At 32.2% G+C, this 17663-nt stretch overlaps 1 protein-coding gene across 5 annotated transcripts in view; it reads right to left on the reverse strand.

Moving 5' to 3' along the window:
* The window catches only part of NaPi-III (Na[+]-dependent inorganic phosphate cotransporter type III), a 495622-nt gene that overhangs the window by 55842 nt on the left and 422117 nt on the right, over nt 1-17663 (reverse strand). For all 5 annotated transcript variants that reach the window (XM_081769823.1, XM_081769822.1, XM_081769824.1 and 2 more), the window contains 2 exons: nt 17126-17308; nt 9127-9246 (listed from right to left, as the gene is read on the reverse strand). In XM_081769823.1, coding sequence (XP_081625949.1) covers nt 9127-9246; nt 17126-17308 — 303 coding nt within the window. The remainder of the gene's footprint in view (nt 1-9126; nt 9247-17125; nt 17309-17663) is intronic.

Here is a 17663-nt window from a genome sequence, read left to right on the forward strand (position 1 = left end):
AGAACAGAATAACAGACGCCATAACTGCTGTAAACGCATATATATATATGTATTGTGTAAAGTGTATGACGAATTTAGCTATCGTCTAGATGTTGTTCGTGCTGCTGCTGATAGACACATAGAGCATTTGTAATATCATAGCTAAAACTTGAAGATTTTGTGGGTGTTTTTGCAATTTATCCCATTTTTGTAGTATGTTTTTATCAATACATATGGACTTTTAAAATCAAATTATTCTTTTTGAAACACCCTGTATAACTGCTTTATTTATTCGAGAAAGAAAATATGGAAATTAACGGCAATCTACCAATGGTTTAGTTAAGTTGAAAAACAAAAACAAGTATCCTGTAGGAAGTATTGCAAACCTTTCAGTTATTGTATTTGTTCAACCTACAGTTTATTTCTCTTTTAATCGACAATACTTGAGCTAACGTTGAAATTCAAATCTAGGGTGTAGTATAAATAGAATAGCGTTGTGCAAAATTATTGTACTACTCTATCTACAACTACCGATGTGAAATACTAATAAAAATACAGCGTGTTTCAAAACAATACCAACAATGTTTGGGAGGTGATTCCTGACACCAACATAAGACAAAAGGTATAGACCAACTTAGTTGACGAAATCCGTCATTTCGGAGTTATAGGTTGCCGATAACCTGAAAAAATGAACTTTAAACATCCATAGTTTCAATACTATGGGATTTACCGTAGTCGGGTCAAGACTTCACTTAGGAACTAGTATATGCCCTATTCAAATATCCATGTTTCAGAATCCTATGGTACTTCCGCAACAATTTTTATAGAAATAGTTAATAAGTACTTTGAATTATGCCCATGGCGAAATCCCTCTACAAAAAATATTGCGTGAGTACCGCAGGACTCTGAAACATGTATATTTGGATAATGCACGTATTAGTTTCTAAGTGAAGTCTTGACCCGACTACGGTAGGTCCCGTATGAAGCTATGGACCTTGAAAGTTCATATTTTCATGTTTTCGGCAGCCTATAACTCCGAAATTACGGATTTTCTGCACCCAGGTTGGTCTACACTTTTTGTCTTATCTTTGTGTCAGGAATCACCTCCCAGAAGCTGTTGGTGTTGTTTTGAAACACCCTGTATATGATATGTGTAAACATGCTAGACGGTATACAAAATTTTGATGATGTACCTACAATATTTAGTGTAGTTAATAGCTTACTTATTCTACTCTAGCAGTATAGAAGAAAAGTACTTTGCCGTACAGCGCTCTCGTTTTCTCTAATGCAATTTAAATGTTCATCTACTTGTGCTGATTTACTGGAAGCACTAAATACTAAACGTAATGACCGACAAAAGAAATCTTTTATTATTATTGTTGTTTAATAACAATTATAATAAAAATGTTTGAAAACAAAATTGTAATTTTGGAGGGAGAGAGAGAGAGGAAAAAAAATCTTACCAACTTTCGTAACATTTTGTGTTGTAGAGTATTCATCATCATCCGATGTGCATTTTATACAAGATTTCTAATTACATTCAAACTGAAAATATTACATTTTTTTCAAACATTAAAAACAAATTAACAAAACCCATAATCAGATGAATGCTAGGTATATTTTAACAATTCATTAACAGAAAATTTGTTTTAACTTCTTGTATGTAGACTTTACATTGAATTTAAACATTAAGAATAATTTTCCACATTAGACTTCAGCTATCTTTTTTTTGTAATTTAGAATTATTTTAAACCGGTATATTATTTATCTACGATTGTCTTAGCAAACGTTTGCTGTGTATGAATGCTCCACAGTTAAGAGACTATTAAAGAATTTATTTTGTTTTAAAATGAGAGTCAGATTTCAATCTTAAATTCTTAAGGATACAACTAACATAATTTTCAAGTCCATTTGTCCTTGAAATGAAATGAAATCTTTTAAGTTTTACATCCCACGGCTATGCTCGCTAGGCTAAAGGAGACGGCGATGATAAGAAATGAATGAAATGTTGGATGAAGAAAATGGGAGAACCTTGAGAAAACACACGCACATGGTATTTGCTCACCACAAAGTTCACTTGGTGCAAGCTGGGATCGAACCAAGAATCTCATGAACCAGAGGTGAACGTTCTACCACTGAGTCACTGTGGCCCCTTATATTCTGATAGAGTAAGCTCATAAGTCCTGTTAGTTTTTATCAACTTAAGCTGAAAATAATATTCTCATATATTTATAAGCTTGAAAACAAAGCTTAGTATCTTAAAAACGTGAGTTTATTTAACCCTGGTACGCCAGAGCAAAAACATTTGAACTTTAGGAAAGCATCTAAAATTAATAAAGATATTATATATATATATATATATTAAGGAAAACGGAAACTCGTTTATCTAAGCTTTCAAATACAATTTTTTATTATGGAATGTTGCAAATATTAATTTCTTAAACTATGAAAAGAAACAGATTATACGGAAGTTCTGTCAAAGAAAGAAGTAAACAATACTAACTATCAGGGGAAAAAATGACGTCACAAGTTTGTTCTTCCTTATATAGTGATAGCAAAAGTAATTAGCTCCTTATTTATGTCCATTTCTAAGATTAATGTCGTAATTCTTTTTTCTTTACAACTACATCCAGAAAGTTTAAGGCAAATTTACTGTTATAAAATGAGACTTCAGAGTTCACAAGTAGATACTGAGATTAAATATATAAAATTTGAGTCTAAAGTTTACACAAACAACACGCTGTTAAGTATTCTGCCAAGCAATTTTGATAGATTGTCCGTCAGAATGCTCTCCTACCAGAACATGTTATTTATATAAACCTTGGACCAAAGTTTATACTCAGTAAATACAACTGGCGCTTGTCCAAAGAGTGAAAAAACTTTCTTGGGAGGTCTGGCTTTACTCCAAGGGACAAAATTTTATACTTAAAAAGCAACTGAGATGATCTAGGTGTAGAAAAAAAAAAAAAAAAAAAGAAAAGTACCAATCTGCAAAAAATTACTTTTAAATTCTATTTTTTTCCTCCTTACACTTACTTTATTATAAGCCTTCTCGCTCCCAAAGTTACAAAAATCTGGATACTCAAATCATTCTGTGTGTAAATTTTTGTTCTCTGTGTAAATTTTTGTACTAATTATTACTGAAGTCATAATTAAAGTATATATTAATTGTTTATTTTATTGCTATCATTTAATGTGCAAGAGATTAAACAAATTTTTGGAGCTTCAGCATTTTTACAGGAAATAAAGACAAAAAATAAAAATTTTTCCAATTATCTTTTGCAAATTTAATCACAACTTTATGATTATTATTATTATCATCATCATCATGGACTTGTTTCACATTATTATTATTATTATTATTATTATTATTATTATTATTATTATTATTATTATTATTATTATTATTACCAAGATTGAAGATTGGCATCTCTTCCAAGAAAGAAAGAGAATTATATCTTGCGCTGCTGAAACCAAAAGTTAATGAATATTTAGGAAAAGAATAATTATCACACAGCCACAAAAAATTAAATAAAATAAAATAAAATAAAATAGAAAATAAAAAATAAAAATAAAAGAAAAGAAAAAAATGAAAATAAAAGTTCTGTGCTCCGGATCCCAGGGTATGAATTCGATGAATTTTGTTACACAGAATCCAAATTTCGAAACCCCAGGGCGATTGACCGTGTCAATTTTAGTTTTATGGGCGAGACACATATGTGTTGTACTACGTGTATTCTCCCTATGCAAAATTGCTACAGTTTTTCGCCCATATAAAAAGAATTGACACGATCGATCGTCTTAGGGTTTCAAAATTTGGATTCTGCGTAACAAAATACATCGCATCCACACAGTGGGATCTGGAACAGAACTTATATTTTTTATTTATTTTTTATTTTATATTATTATTATTATTATTATTATTATTATTATTATTATTATTATTATTATTATTATTATTATTATTATTATTATTATTATTATTATTATTATTATTATCTGTATGTGTGGCTGTATTATTATTATAAAGAAATATTACGATATAAAACTTTAAAGCATTTAGGAACATCTTTACCAATGTTTAATGAATGTTTCCTTCGTAACTTACTTTTAGGCTCACAAAGAAAAATACAATTCTTATCTGAACAATAAAAAGTGTACCATAATTACAAGTATTAATCTGAACTAACCTTGCATACGTCTATCACTTAATAATTAACACAATTTTCAATGAGACTCCCATCTTCATCAGTGGCGTTTCCTTAAAGCATCATCTTCAAGTCAATTTAAGAAATGTCAGTTTCCTACCCTCGCAGACGGTTGTAAGGATGTCTAGCATTTTCGATATTTTACCCAAAGTTCTATTTTAGTTGATTTTGGATTTTTTTTTTTCCTAATAACATGATGCGCACCTATTTTCGAAGCTTTCTGAAGTGTAGTAATTGTGGAGTTCGGTTGTCTGTGGGATTTGCTTGGTCTTCCGGGTCTGTTCTCTTGTTGAAGTTCTTGTATCATTCGTAGATATTGCACAAGTGAGAAATCAATGATTTACTTATAAAAACTATTGGTGTGTAATTCTGTTAGATTTTTTTATTATTATTATTATTATTTGTGGTGGATAACGTTTTTCCTTTTCCGCTTGTGTATTTGAGACGTATAAGTTTCCTGTAATCAGGGCCGGCTCTAGGCAATTTGCCGCTCCGTGCAGTGGTATCATTTGCCGCCCCCTTTCTCCAGAAAGAATGAATCTTAAAAGCCACGATTTTAGGTATGCTACCTATTATGAACGACAAACGGAGGGAAAGTGCACTTGCACTCAGAAAGTCTTCAACACTATAAATACAATTGCGTTCTGTTTGTTTTTTCCTTTACAGAGTGTCTACTAAAATTCCAAAATGAAATTTCGTGACTTTTTCGTGACATTTTCTTCACCAAATCATACAATTTCCTAACATTTTCAAGAGCAAATTTGGGTGCGAATTAGGCCGAATTTTCATCCATGCGATAGAAACGTACTTTGCTTGCGATTTGGTAGCGTCTAAAGCCGACCATGGACATTTTTGGTGGTGAATTTTGACGTTTTATAGAACGAAATTTTCCAATCTGTACTTACATTGGTACAGTTAAAAAAAATCGTGACCCAAAAGCTAAATTTCGTGACTTTTTCGTGACTTTCATTACCGTTTTCTGATTTCGTGACTTTCGTGACCGATAGACACCCTGCTTTAAATAGTAATGAAAAATAAAACAAACACACCTGTAGAGAAAAAATGATGATCCTTTCTACAAATTTCAATATCGAGCTTCAGTCTCAATATTTCAGTTTGCAATTCCAGTGGAACTACCTCTTTTATTTTTATTTCTTCTAAATATGTTAAAGTTTTTTTAAAAATGTTTCTACCTTCAGAGATAACGAACTTGTTTATGACAAAGACAAGACTAATGTTCATACCAAAACTGTAATAATTAACTAAATGGAACAGGTGTTCGCTGATGTTCGAGAATTTAATTCTTATATTTGACAACAATCAAGCAATTCATGCTTGGATTTGTTTGACCATTTGCTTTAGCATTGTCCATGTGACCTTAAACTAAGGCGACCTAATCATGATTTATGAATGTAGTATTCAAATAGAAGGTCAGCTTAGTAAATTTAATCACCATAATCATGAAGTCGTTTCCAACAAAATATATTTATTTTAAATAATATAGTTATGACTGATTTGACGCCCCTCGAAAATTGCTGCTCCGTGCAAATGTATGTGTTGCACATATCGTAGAGCCGGCCCTGCCTGTAATGGTAAGTAAAATGTTAAGTGTAGAAGTATCAAACAAAAACCTTTCTTCTAGAAAGAGAAATACTTATAAATATCTCAATATTATCAGTAAGTTGCACTCCGTTTTTGTTTCTAGAATTAAAAAAAAAAACTGTTTGATTCTTCTATACCATAACAACTGATGCCTTGTGATATGATTATAAGTCTGCAGTCGATGCTTTAAGAAAACTCCGCTGAGGAAGATGAGAGTTCTGAATAAAAAATTCCGCAATTACTACACGGTAGATGTATATCAAAGTTAATCAAAGTTAATACTCGTAATCATGAGTTAATTTAATTCCTTAAGTTGTATCAAATTAGTTTATCGATAAGTATAAACTGTGATTTATTATTAGTGACTTAATACTATATTAAAAGTTAATTTTTAAAATATATTTTACGAAAGAAGTATAAGTAGCAGAAAAGTCAAAGAGCGAAAAAGTGAGGGGCTGACACGGGAATTGAACCCGGTTCTCCGGTTTACCATTCTGATAACCAATTCGCTTCCTAAACAGTTACACATTTCTTAGAATGTCTCCTCGAGCTATCAGCCAGGTGAAAGTATTGGCATCCGATGTTTCAAATGCTGATAATGCATTTATCTCCAGCGATAGTGATGAAGAAACCGGAGATGTGAGCATGTATATATGGTGACTACTTAGGGGCAGAGCTATGAATACGGGCTTGTGATAATGGTTGTTGTTGTAGCTACGAGATATGACTTTGTTGATTTTTTTTTCCCTCGTAGCCACAATAGTTAATCAGGAGCCAGCATCCCTCAGTCAATCAGAAGCTAGCATTTCCCTCAGCCAATTACAAGCCCCCATTCACAGCTCTGCCCCTAAGTAGTCACCATATATACATGCTCACATGTCCGATTTCTTCATTACAATCCCCGAAGATGAATGCGATGTCTGCATTCGAAACGTCGGATGTCAATACCTTCACCTGGCTGATAGCCCTGGAAGATTATTACAATCCCTGAAGATGAATGCGATGTCTGCATTCGAAACATCGGATGCCAATACCTTCACCTGGCTGATAGCCCTGGAAGATTTATTACAATCCCTGAAGATGAATGCGATACCTGCATTCGAAACGTCGGATGTCAATACCTTCACCTGGCTAATAGCCCTGGAAGACTTATTACAATCCCTGAAGATGAATGCGATGTCTGCATTCGAAACGTCGGATGTCAATACCTTCGCCTGGCTGATAGCCCGAGGAGACTTACTAAAATCACGTCGCCAGGAAAAATTCAATTCTTTCTCCAGCTACACATTTTTCACTCTTGAGATCGTTGTGCATATATTCAGATCACATAGCTTGTAAATCTTGTTGAGTTTAGACAAACCAGTGCCTATTTTATGGCATTGAATACCTATGACGATATTATGAGAATATGGTACGAATCAACCTATATTTTAAATGTGAAAATCAATAAAAATTCAAATACAGTATTGGCGTGTGTGGTATAGCTAAAATCCAAAATGTCTGTCTATATGGAATGACATCGTTTTATAGAATATTCAAATAGTCAATTGTTAATACTGCCGCTAGTGGAACAGTAGGTTAACACAATTATAAGCGGAACCTTATACCTGCAAACAAATATTATACACTCATTCAGTTAATTTAGAATTACATAGATCAACAATTTCAAAGGACGAAATATATTTATTTTTAATTATAAAGCAAACACAGACACAAGTACAACGTAGGATAGTAATTTGCACCCTCAACAATCTTCAACGTAATTTCTTAGAGACATAAACCAATTATATGAGCAAGAAAGAAAGAAAAAGGAAAGCACTTTCTTCCTCAAATACAAACATACATTCACTCTATAAAAATCAATGGTGGTTCTTGCAGGAAGTCACAGCGGTAATAGTTAAAATTTTATCAAAACAAACTTAACTAACTATATGGCCTATGGACTTCGGAGGTTCAATGCCACATTCACAGAAGTTCCCTCCTTACCCAGCTGAATCCAGTTGTGCTTCATATTCCTCTTAATATTATCTTCCCATATGCACCTAGGTCTTCCCAAAGATCTTTCGCCGATTGGCTTTCCAGTTAAAATTTTGAAAGCATTCCTACTTTTTCCCATTCTGGCTACATGATCTACCCACCTGAGCCTCCTAGACTTTATGACCCTAACAATGTTAGGTACACCATATAAATAATGCAGTTTCCACCGTTCCCCATTCTATTCGCTTAGGATATTATTTTCAAATACTTTCAGTCTGCGTTCTTTCCTTAAGAGCCTGCATTATTAAAAATAATACAAAATTTATCATTTTTCTTTTTTTCTTTTTTCTTTTTTCTTTTTTCTTTATATAAGTAAAAAGAGATAATGAAATGCAACTTACCAAAATTATAGATAATGTTATTCTATAACAGAAAATATGAATCTGAAGACTTTTCAGTGTTGCCATCCAAAGAAATTACAATGTTGCCAGAATAACAATTCCACCAAAATCTAAGTTAAGGCAGCGACTAGAGGAACGAACTCAACTGCATTTGATTACGTATCATGCTGTTTTGGTATCCTGTGAACTACATTTTAAATAATAGTTGTATTTAGTTTGTAATAAACAAAATAGTATTAATATAGAGTTATTAGAATTAAATAATAACGTTATTTGAAAAGTAGTTCACAGGATACCAAAACAACATGATACGTAATCAAATGCAGTTGAGTTCGTTCCTCTAGTCTCTGCCTTGACTTAGATTTTGGTGGAATTGTTATTCTAGCAACATTGTAAATTCTTCGGGTTCATATTTTCTGTTGTAGAATAACATTATTTATGATTGTGGTACGTTGCATTTCATTATCTTCTTTCACTTATGAAAACAAGCGAAGAAACAATTGTAAATTTTGTATTATTTTTAGTAAGCCAGGCTCTTAAAGTAAGTAACAATGTTTCACAATCATACAGAACAAACTAAGGGAAGGAAAGTAATCTAATGTACTAATCTGTGTATCCCTTAGCTCATAACGATAAAAAAAAAAAAAAACTGTAATTTTTACAGACATGACTTGCCTTAAGAGACACCACTGATTAAAAAAATAGTTTCTAAACACCGTACAATTTTATTTTAAAACATTTTTATGTGCGTAAAATTAAATACATACGTCTTGGACAAAAGGATAAGTTGTTAACCATAACAATATAAGTATAAAACAAAACCATTAATGCACACATTAAAACATTAAAATCCCCACAAACAATTGAAGTTCTTCATAAATCAAAGCACTCAATTTACTCTCTTCATTATACATATAAATCTCAAAACTAATTATGTGAAGAAAATGTTTTACACTTACCTAATATTTTCCTCCTGAGCCATGGAACAACGAATAGTTGCACAACTACTGCTACAATGATACCAACTCCCACACTCGCGATGATAGCACCCCACCATGGAATGTAATGGAAATAGAGCACTGTTCAAGAATAAATAAATAAATATGATATGATATCTCTAATTAATATTCGATAAATTATTAACTACGAAACAAATTTTTAATTTTCTTTCTCTTTTTAACTGTCTCCCGTTATTATTATTATATATCATTTTCTTAATATAATACATATATTAATTTAACATAGTTTTCCTTCATTATATCACTCTGATTTACGAGAAGGAATCCGAAAAATAAGTTTCTCCAGACGACTGTGGATAAAGGTGAGGATGCAAGACCAAAAATACCATGCGACATTAACGATCAGACGTACCTTTATTTTTCCACATAAGTACCACGTATACTGAAACATTTGTCATATCGGTCTATAAGCTTAGCTTCAAAAACCCTTCCAGGAAAAATTCATGGCTCTGCATACGGAAAAAACGTCAAACAGTTTCTGTGACTTCAGCATTGCTTCCAAAGCGCCTGCCACCGAGAGCTTTCTTAAAAGCCGGAAATAAATGGAATTCACTTGATGCGAGATCAGGACTCCCCCCCCCCCCCCCCTTCCCATTGCTGTCTTGTTTCCTTCATTGCTGTTCGGTTTTGCGAAGGAAACGAAAAGGGAAACTTATTTTTGGACTTCTCGTCGTATGTATTTCCAATGCAAATTATCAGGAGCGTACTTTTAAAGAATCTTCTGATAGTCATACAAGGGATGTACACTCATGTCCAAAATTATTGTAGCATGTCTATAAATATGTTGTTGTAGGAATATAATTTGATAACAAATTCGCCCGGTATTTCTTATAATGTTAGTATGTGTATAATCGGCAAAGACAGGCATGTGGCAAATTTCATGTCAAAAGAGCAGTAAATAAGAACAATAAAACGAAAATAAAATGTTCTTGTCCATTTAGCAACATTTTGTTTTACTCATTCTAATTTTCGTATTTATAATTCTTTTCCTATGAAATTTATTACAAATATACATTTCCCGACTATACACATAGTATCAGTATTAAAAGTACCCTGCAAAATCATTATCAAATTATATTCTTACACGAAGACAGTTATAGATATACGACAATCATTTTAGACATGAGTGTACCTGGACTCGAACAGGAGGATCCAAATGGAAACAACAAACACGTGTACTCCAAGATATTTCCAAATGAAAACAAATGGACAGTTGAAATCGGCAAGCACAGACACAGTGGTGTTAGTCATTCCTATGCATAAGTGTCATCATCTAACGGTGGTATGTGAAAAATACATCGCAAAATAATACAAATCTGTGCGCAGTGTACTAGCAGAAGGATCCCATTCCATGGAGAGTTCTGTTGTGGGCAATAGTGATAACAGAGTAAAGGGGCACGATGGGGCTCACTAATTCCATGAACGTCGAAATAGTCAAAGTTACGACCTGTCAAATACGCCAACGTCCTTGGAGTAAAAGATAGACACCCAAAACAATGAAATATTGCCGAAGTCTTGAAGTTTGGTTCTTTCGCTAATAAAATCTCTGATTTGGTACGGTTTCAATAAGAGAAACCTTAGGTGAATTTATGTGATCACTATTTCATTATTAAGCTGCACTCTGTGATCTAGAATCAACTTTTAGCACTAATCTGCTAGCCTATGCTGCAGTATGTTTGGCGAAAGGCCGGGTACGACAACGGTTCAGCCACATCATCATTTGATAATGTCATTAATGTAGATTTGACATTGAACTGTTACACTGCAGACTCTGACTATGAGTCCGTAGCGACTGTCAAATGTGCATACTACACTTCCACTATGCTTCGACCATTTCCTTGTGTAATGAAATCTTAAGAACAGTTATAAAAATAAAAAAATCATATTTTATAAAACATACTAAGAAGTTTTATTTTAATGTTAAAAAGGTCACTTAAGTAATCAATATTATTTTTGGAAATAGCTATTGTTAAAAATCTGAAAATACTTTCTTAATTAGATGATGGGAATCTAAATGAAACAAAAAGAATTTTTAGACAAACAGTTTAAATGTCTTGTTAGTTAATGAGGTTCTCAGGCGATCACGTATTCTCATGTATCCTTGGAAGTCATTAGAAGAAAAAGAAAAAACAGCCATTCTAGAAAATCCTCAGGGTTCAAAATAATGTAAATTATCAAATATAAAAAGGTACGCGAGAGACCAGGCATTCATTCAAATTTCAGATTCAGACTCACACTCGAATTCAAATCCTGACTCGGGCATCGGTGGACAAAGAAAACCTACACAACCTCTCTTAATCGTGATGTAAGTTGTATTTTTCATTCTTGTATATCAAATGATGTCGCTTTAATGTCCTAATCTTAACGTTTGGTTTCCCGTGTAATGGCAGAAAGCTGTTATTTTTTATCTATCCTTTTTTATATCGTTTGTCTTAAAAAAAACTCATAATTGTATATAAATAAAGCTTTGTATTTTGTAAAAAATAAACAAAACGTTAGTCTTTTAATTTTACGTTACGTGTAATTCAATTAATGACAGGCAAAAATACTTGTCCATCAAATGTTTACCTCTCTTAGCTAATTCAAAATGTTAAACCTTACCTATCTCATTATTTAAACACTTGGAATCCCACATCTAATTTGAGGTCATTTTGAGGTCTAAACCCACTCTTTCTCACTTACACGTTAGTATAGAAACATAATGACGTATTTACAAATTCTTCCATATTCTGTCTCTTTACTTGTATCATCGTCGCCTCGACGATTGAATGTGTATTTTGGTCCTTAATATAATGATTCCTGTCTCAGTACCTCTCTGTTACTCTCAATGCCCGTATAGGAAAATGGCGTCTGGAGCATGAGAATGATTAACACCACTGTTTCTGTGCCCGCCGATTACTACTATTCAGTATTTTTTTTTTTATTATTTATTTTTTTTATTTTTATTTGGATTCTCCCGTTCAAGTCCAGGTACATCCTTTACTAGCAAACATTCTTCCATCCCTCCATGAAAAATAGCTGGCAACTGCAGACACGGGTTGCGTCCACGTTTGTGCCCAGTGCACTTAAGAATGTACGTAGTGGTTAGTTACTACTTGTCATTTGTTCGTTTACAATGTAAACAATTTGTTAAATAAGATTGCGCAGCGTATCTTTACAAATATTAAATATCTTTATTAAGTATTATAAACTTCCTAGGACTCCATATATATATATATATATATATATATATATATATATATATATATATATATATATATATATATATATATATATATATATATATATATATATATATATATATATATATATATATATATATGTATATGTATATGAGTATTGTTGTCGACGTTGAAATGAATTATCATTACAACAGATAGTTTGGGGTTTTCTCAACAGAGGTCGTATGACGTGTGATAGTGACGCAACACAACTGATGCACGCTTGACATTTGAGGAAATCCATTATAAAGTAGGATGACCAAACGTCCCATTTTTCAGAAAGCCGTCCAATGTCCAGAAAAAAAATAAATAAATAAAAATAAAAACGAGATATAAAATGTCGCTTCTTTTTAAAACAAGACTCCCGATTTTGGCTTGTAGTTAGTATAATGTTTATATCTTCTTAAACTATAGTTGAGTCTTCGTTTGGAAAAATTTCGAAATTTTGTAGAGTAGTTTCATATTTTTTTTTAATAATGACTCCACAGTAACTCCACGTTTTGATATTCGATAAGATTTCATGGGCCGAATCTAAGGATACGCGTAGATCCGCTAGATGGATTGTCAAATTATGTCAGTTTGTCCAGTTTTATAATAATTATTATTATTTTCTAAACCTGGACACCTTATTTTAAAGTAGTACTTTGAGTTTGAAAATGTCGCTGAAGTTTAACGTCTGTGGAGACGTGAGTTTGAAACAGAAGCTCGTACACGCTTAGCACTTACACGGCTTTGTGACAAGTTTGAGTTGCATGGTATGGTTTGTGATATGCACAAGGGATGTCTCGAAATACCTCGTACAGCTACAAGTTATGCTTCTTCGATTATGGTTTTAGAAAAGTTCGAGTATTTTGAGCCACAGTTAATGTGCAGGTGCAGGAAACCTGTACTGTGCTTCATTGTATCTAGGTAATATGTATGTGACTTGTGATGTATAATTAAGCTCAACCTTTTAATATGTATTCAACTTGTAATGTATAATGAAATTCAGCACTTGTAATATGTATTCTACTTGTAACATATAATTAAATTCAACAATTGTAATATGTATTCAACCTGTAATATATAATTAAGCTCAATCCTTATAACATGTATTCAACTTGTAATGTATAATGAAGTTCAGCACTTGTAATATATATTTAACTTGTGGTGTATAATTACGTTCAACACTTGTAATATTTATTTCACTTGTGACGTACTGTATAATGAAGTTCAATAATCGTAATATGTATCCAACCTGTGATATATAACTAAGCTCAATCCTTGTGACATGTATTCAGCACGTAATGTATCATGAAGTTCAGCTCCTGTAATATGTATTCAACTTGTAATGTATAATTAAGTTGAGTACTGAATACTTGCAATATGTATTCAACTGTATAATTAAATTCAGTACTTGTAATATTATTCCACTTTTGATGTATAATTAAATTCAGCACTTGTAACATGTATTCAGCTTGTAGTGTATAATTAAGTTCAGCACTTGTAAAATGCATTCAACTTATGATGTATAACTAAGTTCAGCACTAACATACATCATATCGTGAAAGTACGTATACTTTTCTTTCGGACTTTGTAGATGATATAGACGTAAAGCCAATATCTAACAAGGGAGGTAGTACAATAGTATAATAGTAGAACACTCGTCTATGATACGAAGGATTTGTTATTCGATTCTTGGCCATATGTGTTTGAAGTCAGCCATATTGTGCTTGGGGCTCTCCTAGAGCTTCTCTCCCTCAATCTACCAATTACCTTAATCATTTATTAATTTGTATTTAATATCCATCTCCTCTAGCCCTCATACATTAAACTACGCATTTCATTTTGTTTCACAAGTTCAAAGTGCCACTCCAAAATCGAAAATAGTAAGTTAATATCATACGTCTAATTAACGTTCATTGAAATCGATGTAACATATATTTATATTCATTTAAAGTTAGTTTAAACAATACTTGTGAATGCTTGGAATATTAGTATCTTTGTCGAAAATTCCTTCTCTTGGGTATGAAGTGATTGTGGTGAGCAGAGGAAAAGTGGACAACTTCCGCGAATTTCCAGGTTTATTTTCTTCTCACCTTTAACCACAACATTCTAACCTAGATACATGTAAAATTTTGAGAATATTACTTCTTAATATAGCTCAAAACAAATTTCACTGTTTTATATATGCATCATAAAATAAAATTTCTACTCTGAAGATTATCCAGATATAAATCCTTGTACATCAAACAGCAGTTTAATATTAATACTATATTGTGTTATTATTATTATTATTATTATTCAAAGTAATAACTGAGATAAAAAAGTAGATAAAGTCATAGAAAGCTCTCGACAATAACTTATATCTAAGCTCTAATACATGATCATTTATTTCCAGACAAAATATTACATAATTAACTTTGTAGAATAAATAAAAGTGAAATAAACATACTATAAAATATAAAATAACGTAAACAAGATTTTTAAAGCATTCAAAAATTCTATATTTGACGAAAATATGATGCAAACACACAATACTTTGTTACACCATGAATATGAAATGTTGGAATAATAATTTAATTTATTATTTATACTTGTAACAAAAAAACTTCAAGTTACCCAAACTTAAAAAAAAATCCTTACATTGGAATTTTATGAATATATTATTGGAAATTAGAATATTATACCTATAGAAATTGTCCGCTTAAAAACGGAATTCTCGTAACTGTGGAACGCGTATTCACTTTTTTTTTTTTTTTTTTTTATCGAATTACATATTCTTAAATTCGGGGCCTACTCAATTCGTCGTAAAAACATAAATAAAAAAAATCAATCAAAGTGAAATAAGTAATAGGAAACCCATCTCAATTTATGTAGAAACTATATTCACAAAGTCATTTTAAACTTTTCAGTCGTTTATTCGTGCAAATATATATGAAAAAGAAAAGAAAATATATCCACAAAGGCAAACATTGATTTCCCAAAGGTAGTTACGTCCCAATCTAATTTAACAAATCTACTATTAATCACATATAAGATACAGAATTATGCGCATATATTTGTTCAAATCAAATTGAGAAACTTTCGCTTATCACATTACTGCTACTGTGAAGAGTGTTATGAGAATGCTGGGTATTTTGTACAGGTTTACTGAAATTCGTGTTCTGAAATCTCTCAATATTTTCTTCAAAGCTTTTGTATCATCTAAAATTAAATATTGTTCACCGATATGGAATATGGCTTCTTTTTCTAACTTATCCCGTTTTGATTCTGTTCTTAAATTTTTTCTTGCCATTGTTAGACAAAGCGTTCCTTCGGTGCGAATATTTAATAGAGCTAAACTCATTAATAAATTTAAAATACAGACTTCCTAGACACTACGCATGGTGGAAGACTTGTTGCTCTTTCACAAGATTATTAATGAAAAAAAATAACTCTGAACTCTTCATTTCCGATCTCAATTTTCCTGTATCCTCTCGCCTTATATGTACTTACTCGTTACTAACATATGCAACGCCCGTACTTTCTACTGTAAAACGTTGTTTGTACTTCAGGCTGGCATCATTGCACAATAGTTTACCATCAGATATCGATATTTTTGACTCTGAGAAACATTTCAGACTAAAATTAATGTCTCACTGTCAGTGTGTCCACAAAAACACATTTTCAATTGAGTATAAAATGAAAACTTTTTACAATATCTTTATAAATAAGATGTCAAAAAAAGCATTAACTCAAAACATTTTTGTTTCTTCCCTACAGGTTCTAACATTCATTCCTCGTTCCACTAGGAGACAGTATATTGAAGATGGCGCTCGTCAAACAGCAACGCATCTAGTGTGTTTTGGGATTTCACTCAACAAAGTGTTGTGTCTGTGCAACGTGCGTTTAGGCACAACCTCCTTCATTTGGAAGTACCAACAACGATTTCGTAGAAGAGTGTATCTGAAACAAGCGTAAAGGGTATTCCAGCCGACCACCAGTGCCGCAGGAAGTTGTTGATGTGAAAGAAACCATTGTGCGGGGCCCCAAGAAATCTGCGCACAAAGTTAGTCAAGAACTACACAAATCCCAAGAAGCACGGTTAGCAAGATCTTACGCAAACGTTTGCACTTTCATTCCGTATAAACTGCAACTGTTGGAGAAGTTGAAATCTGAAGACCATCCAAACAGGGGCGTCATTTCAGACTTTGCTTGAGGGAGGCAAGAGCACCACCGTCATAAGACTTTTACATTTTGTACTAGTATATTAGTAGACTATCGATTAAAGTATATGTATTCCTCAATGTCTTGGGTGGGCAATTGCCTCCTCCTAAATGACGCCCCTGCATCCAAAGCGACTACAGTTCTATTCAGATCTCCAGCAATTACTCGAAAATGATGATAACCTGATGTCTAAGATTATTTTCAGTGATATAGCAAGCTTCCATCTGAAACTTTGTCTGTTGAACATACTTTTAGGAAAAAAAAAGAAAGAAAAAATGAACACACAATTCTAAAAGGTTTTCATTAACCAATTAAAATCACGGAGTGTTTTTTATGGACATGCTGTACAACTTGTATTTTTTGTATTTTTTCCTTGTAATTTTGTCTTACTTGTTATGTTGTTTCTTATATATTTTATATTACATTGTTTTAACGTAAAACTGACTCTGATCTGTACCTGAAACGTCTGAAAAACTTTACAAAACAATCACAGAAGTAAAAAAGAATAGTAATATAAAACTAGTACTTACATCTTGGTCCATCGTGGACGATGGAGAAGATATTAATAAGTACGGTAATCCCGTAAAAGAACGGAAGCGCTCGCAACCCCGGTTTTAACGGTTGAGTGTGTCTGAGGATGAATCTTCTGATAAGGAGGTAGATTGAAACAGAAACGACACCGGAGAGAACTGGTGAAATAAACCAGGAGGCAACTGAAATGAACAAAAGAAAGAAAAACATGGTCATATAGGTATACACAAGTTTCTTCACAGGTATTTTATACAATTGTTATACATTAGATTACAATGTTACAAGCAGTGTTGCCAATAGGTTCCTTCAAAAAATAACTAAATGACCAAACAATCTAGCTGAAAATTGTTGAACTTATCTAAAATTATAGCTAAATTTATAGTTAATATAATTTAACAATACAGTGAAGAAAAAAGTTCCTAGTTTTAGTGTACTAACTTAAAATATACTGTAATAGTTTTCTGATACTCTTAAACACTCTCACCGTTTACCCTTAAAATATGTTTAATCATTTTTTCTTCCTTATTGACTAGAAGT

Source organism: Thermobia domestica, chromosome 8 (assembly GCF_964235325.1).
Source record: "Thermobia domestica chromosome 8, izTheDome1.hap1.1, whole genome shotgun sequence".
Classification (NCBI taxonomy): domain Eukaryota; kingdom Metazoa; phylum Arthropoda; class Insecta; order Zygentoma; family Lepismatidae; genus Thermobia; species Thermobia domestica.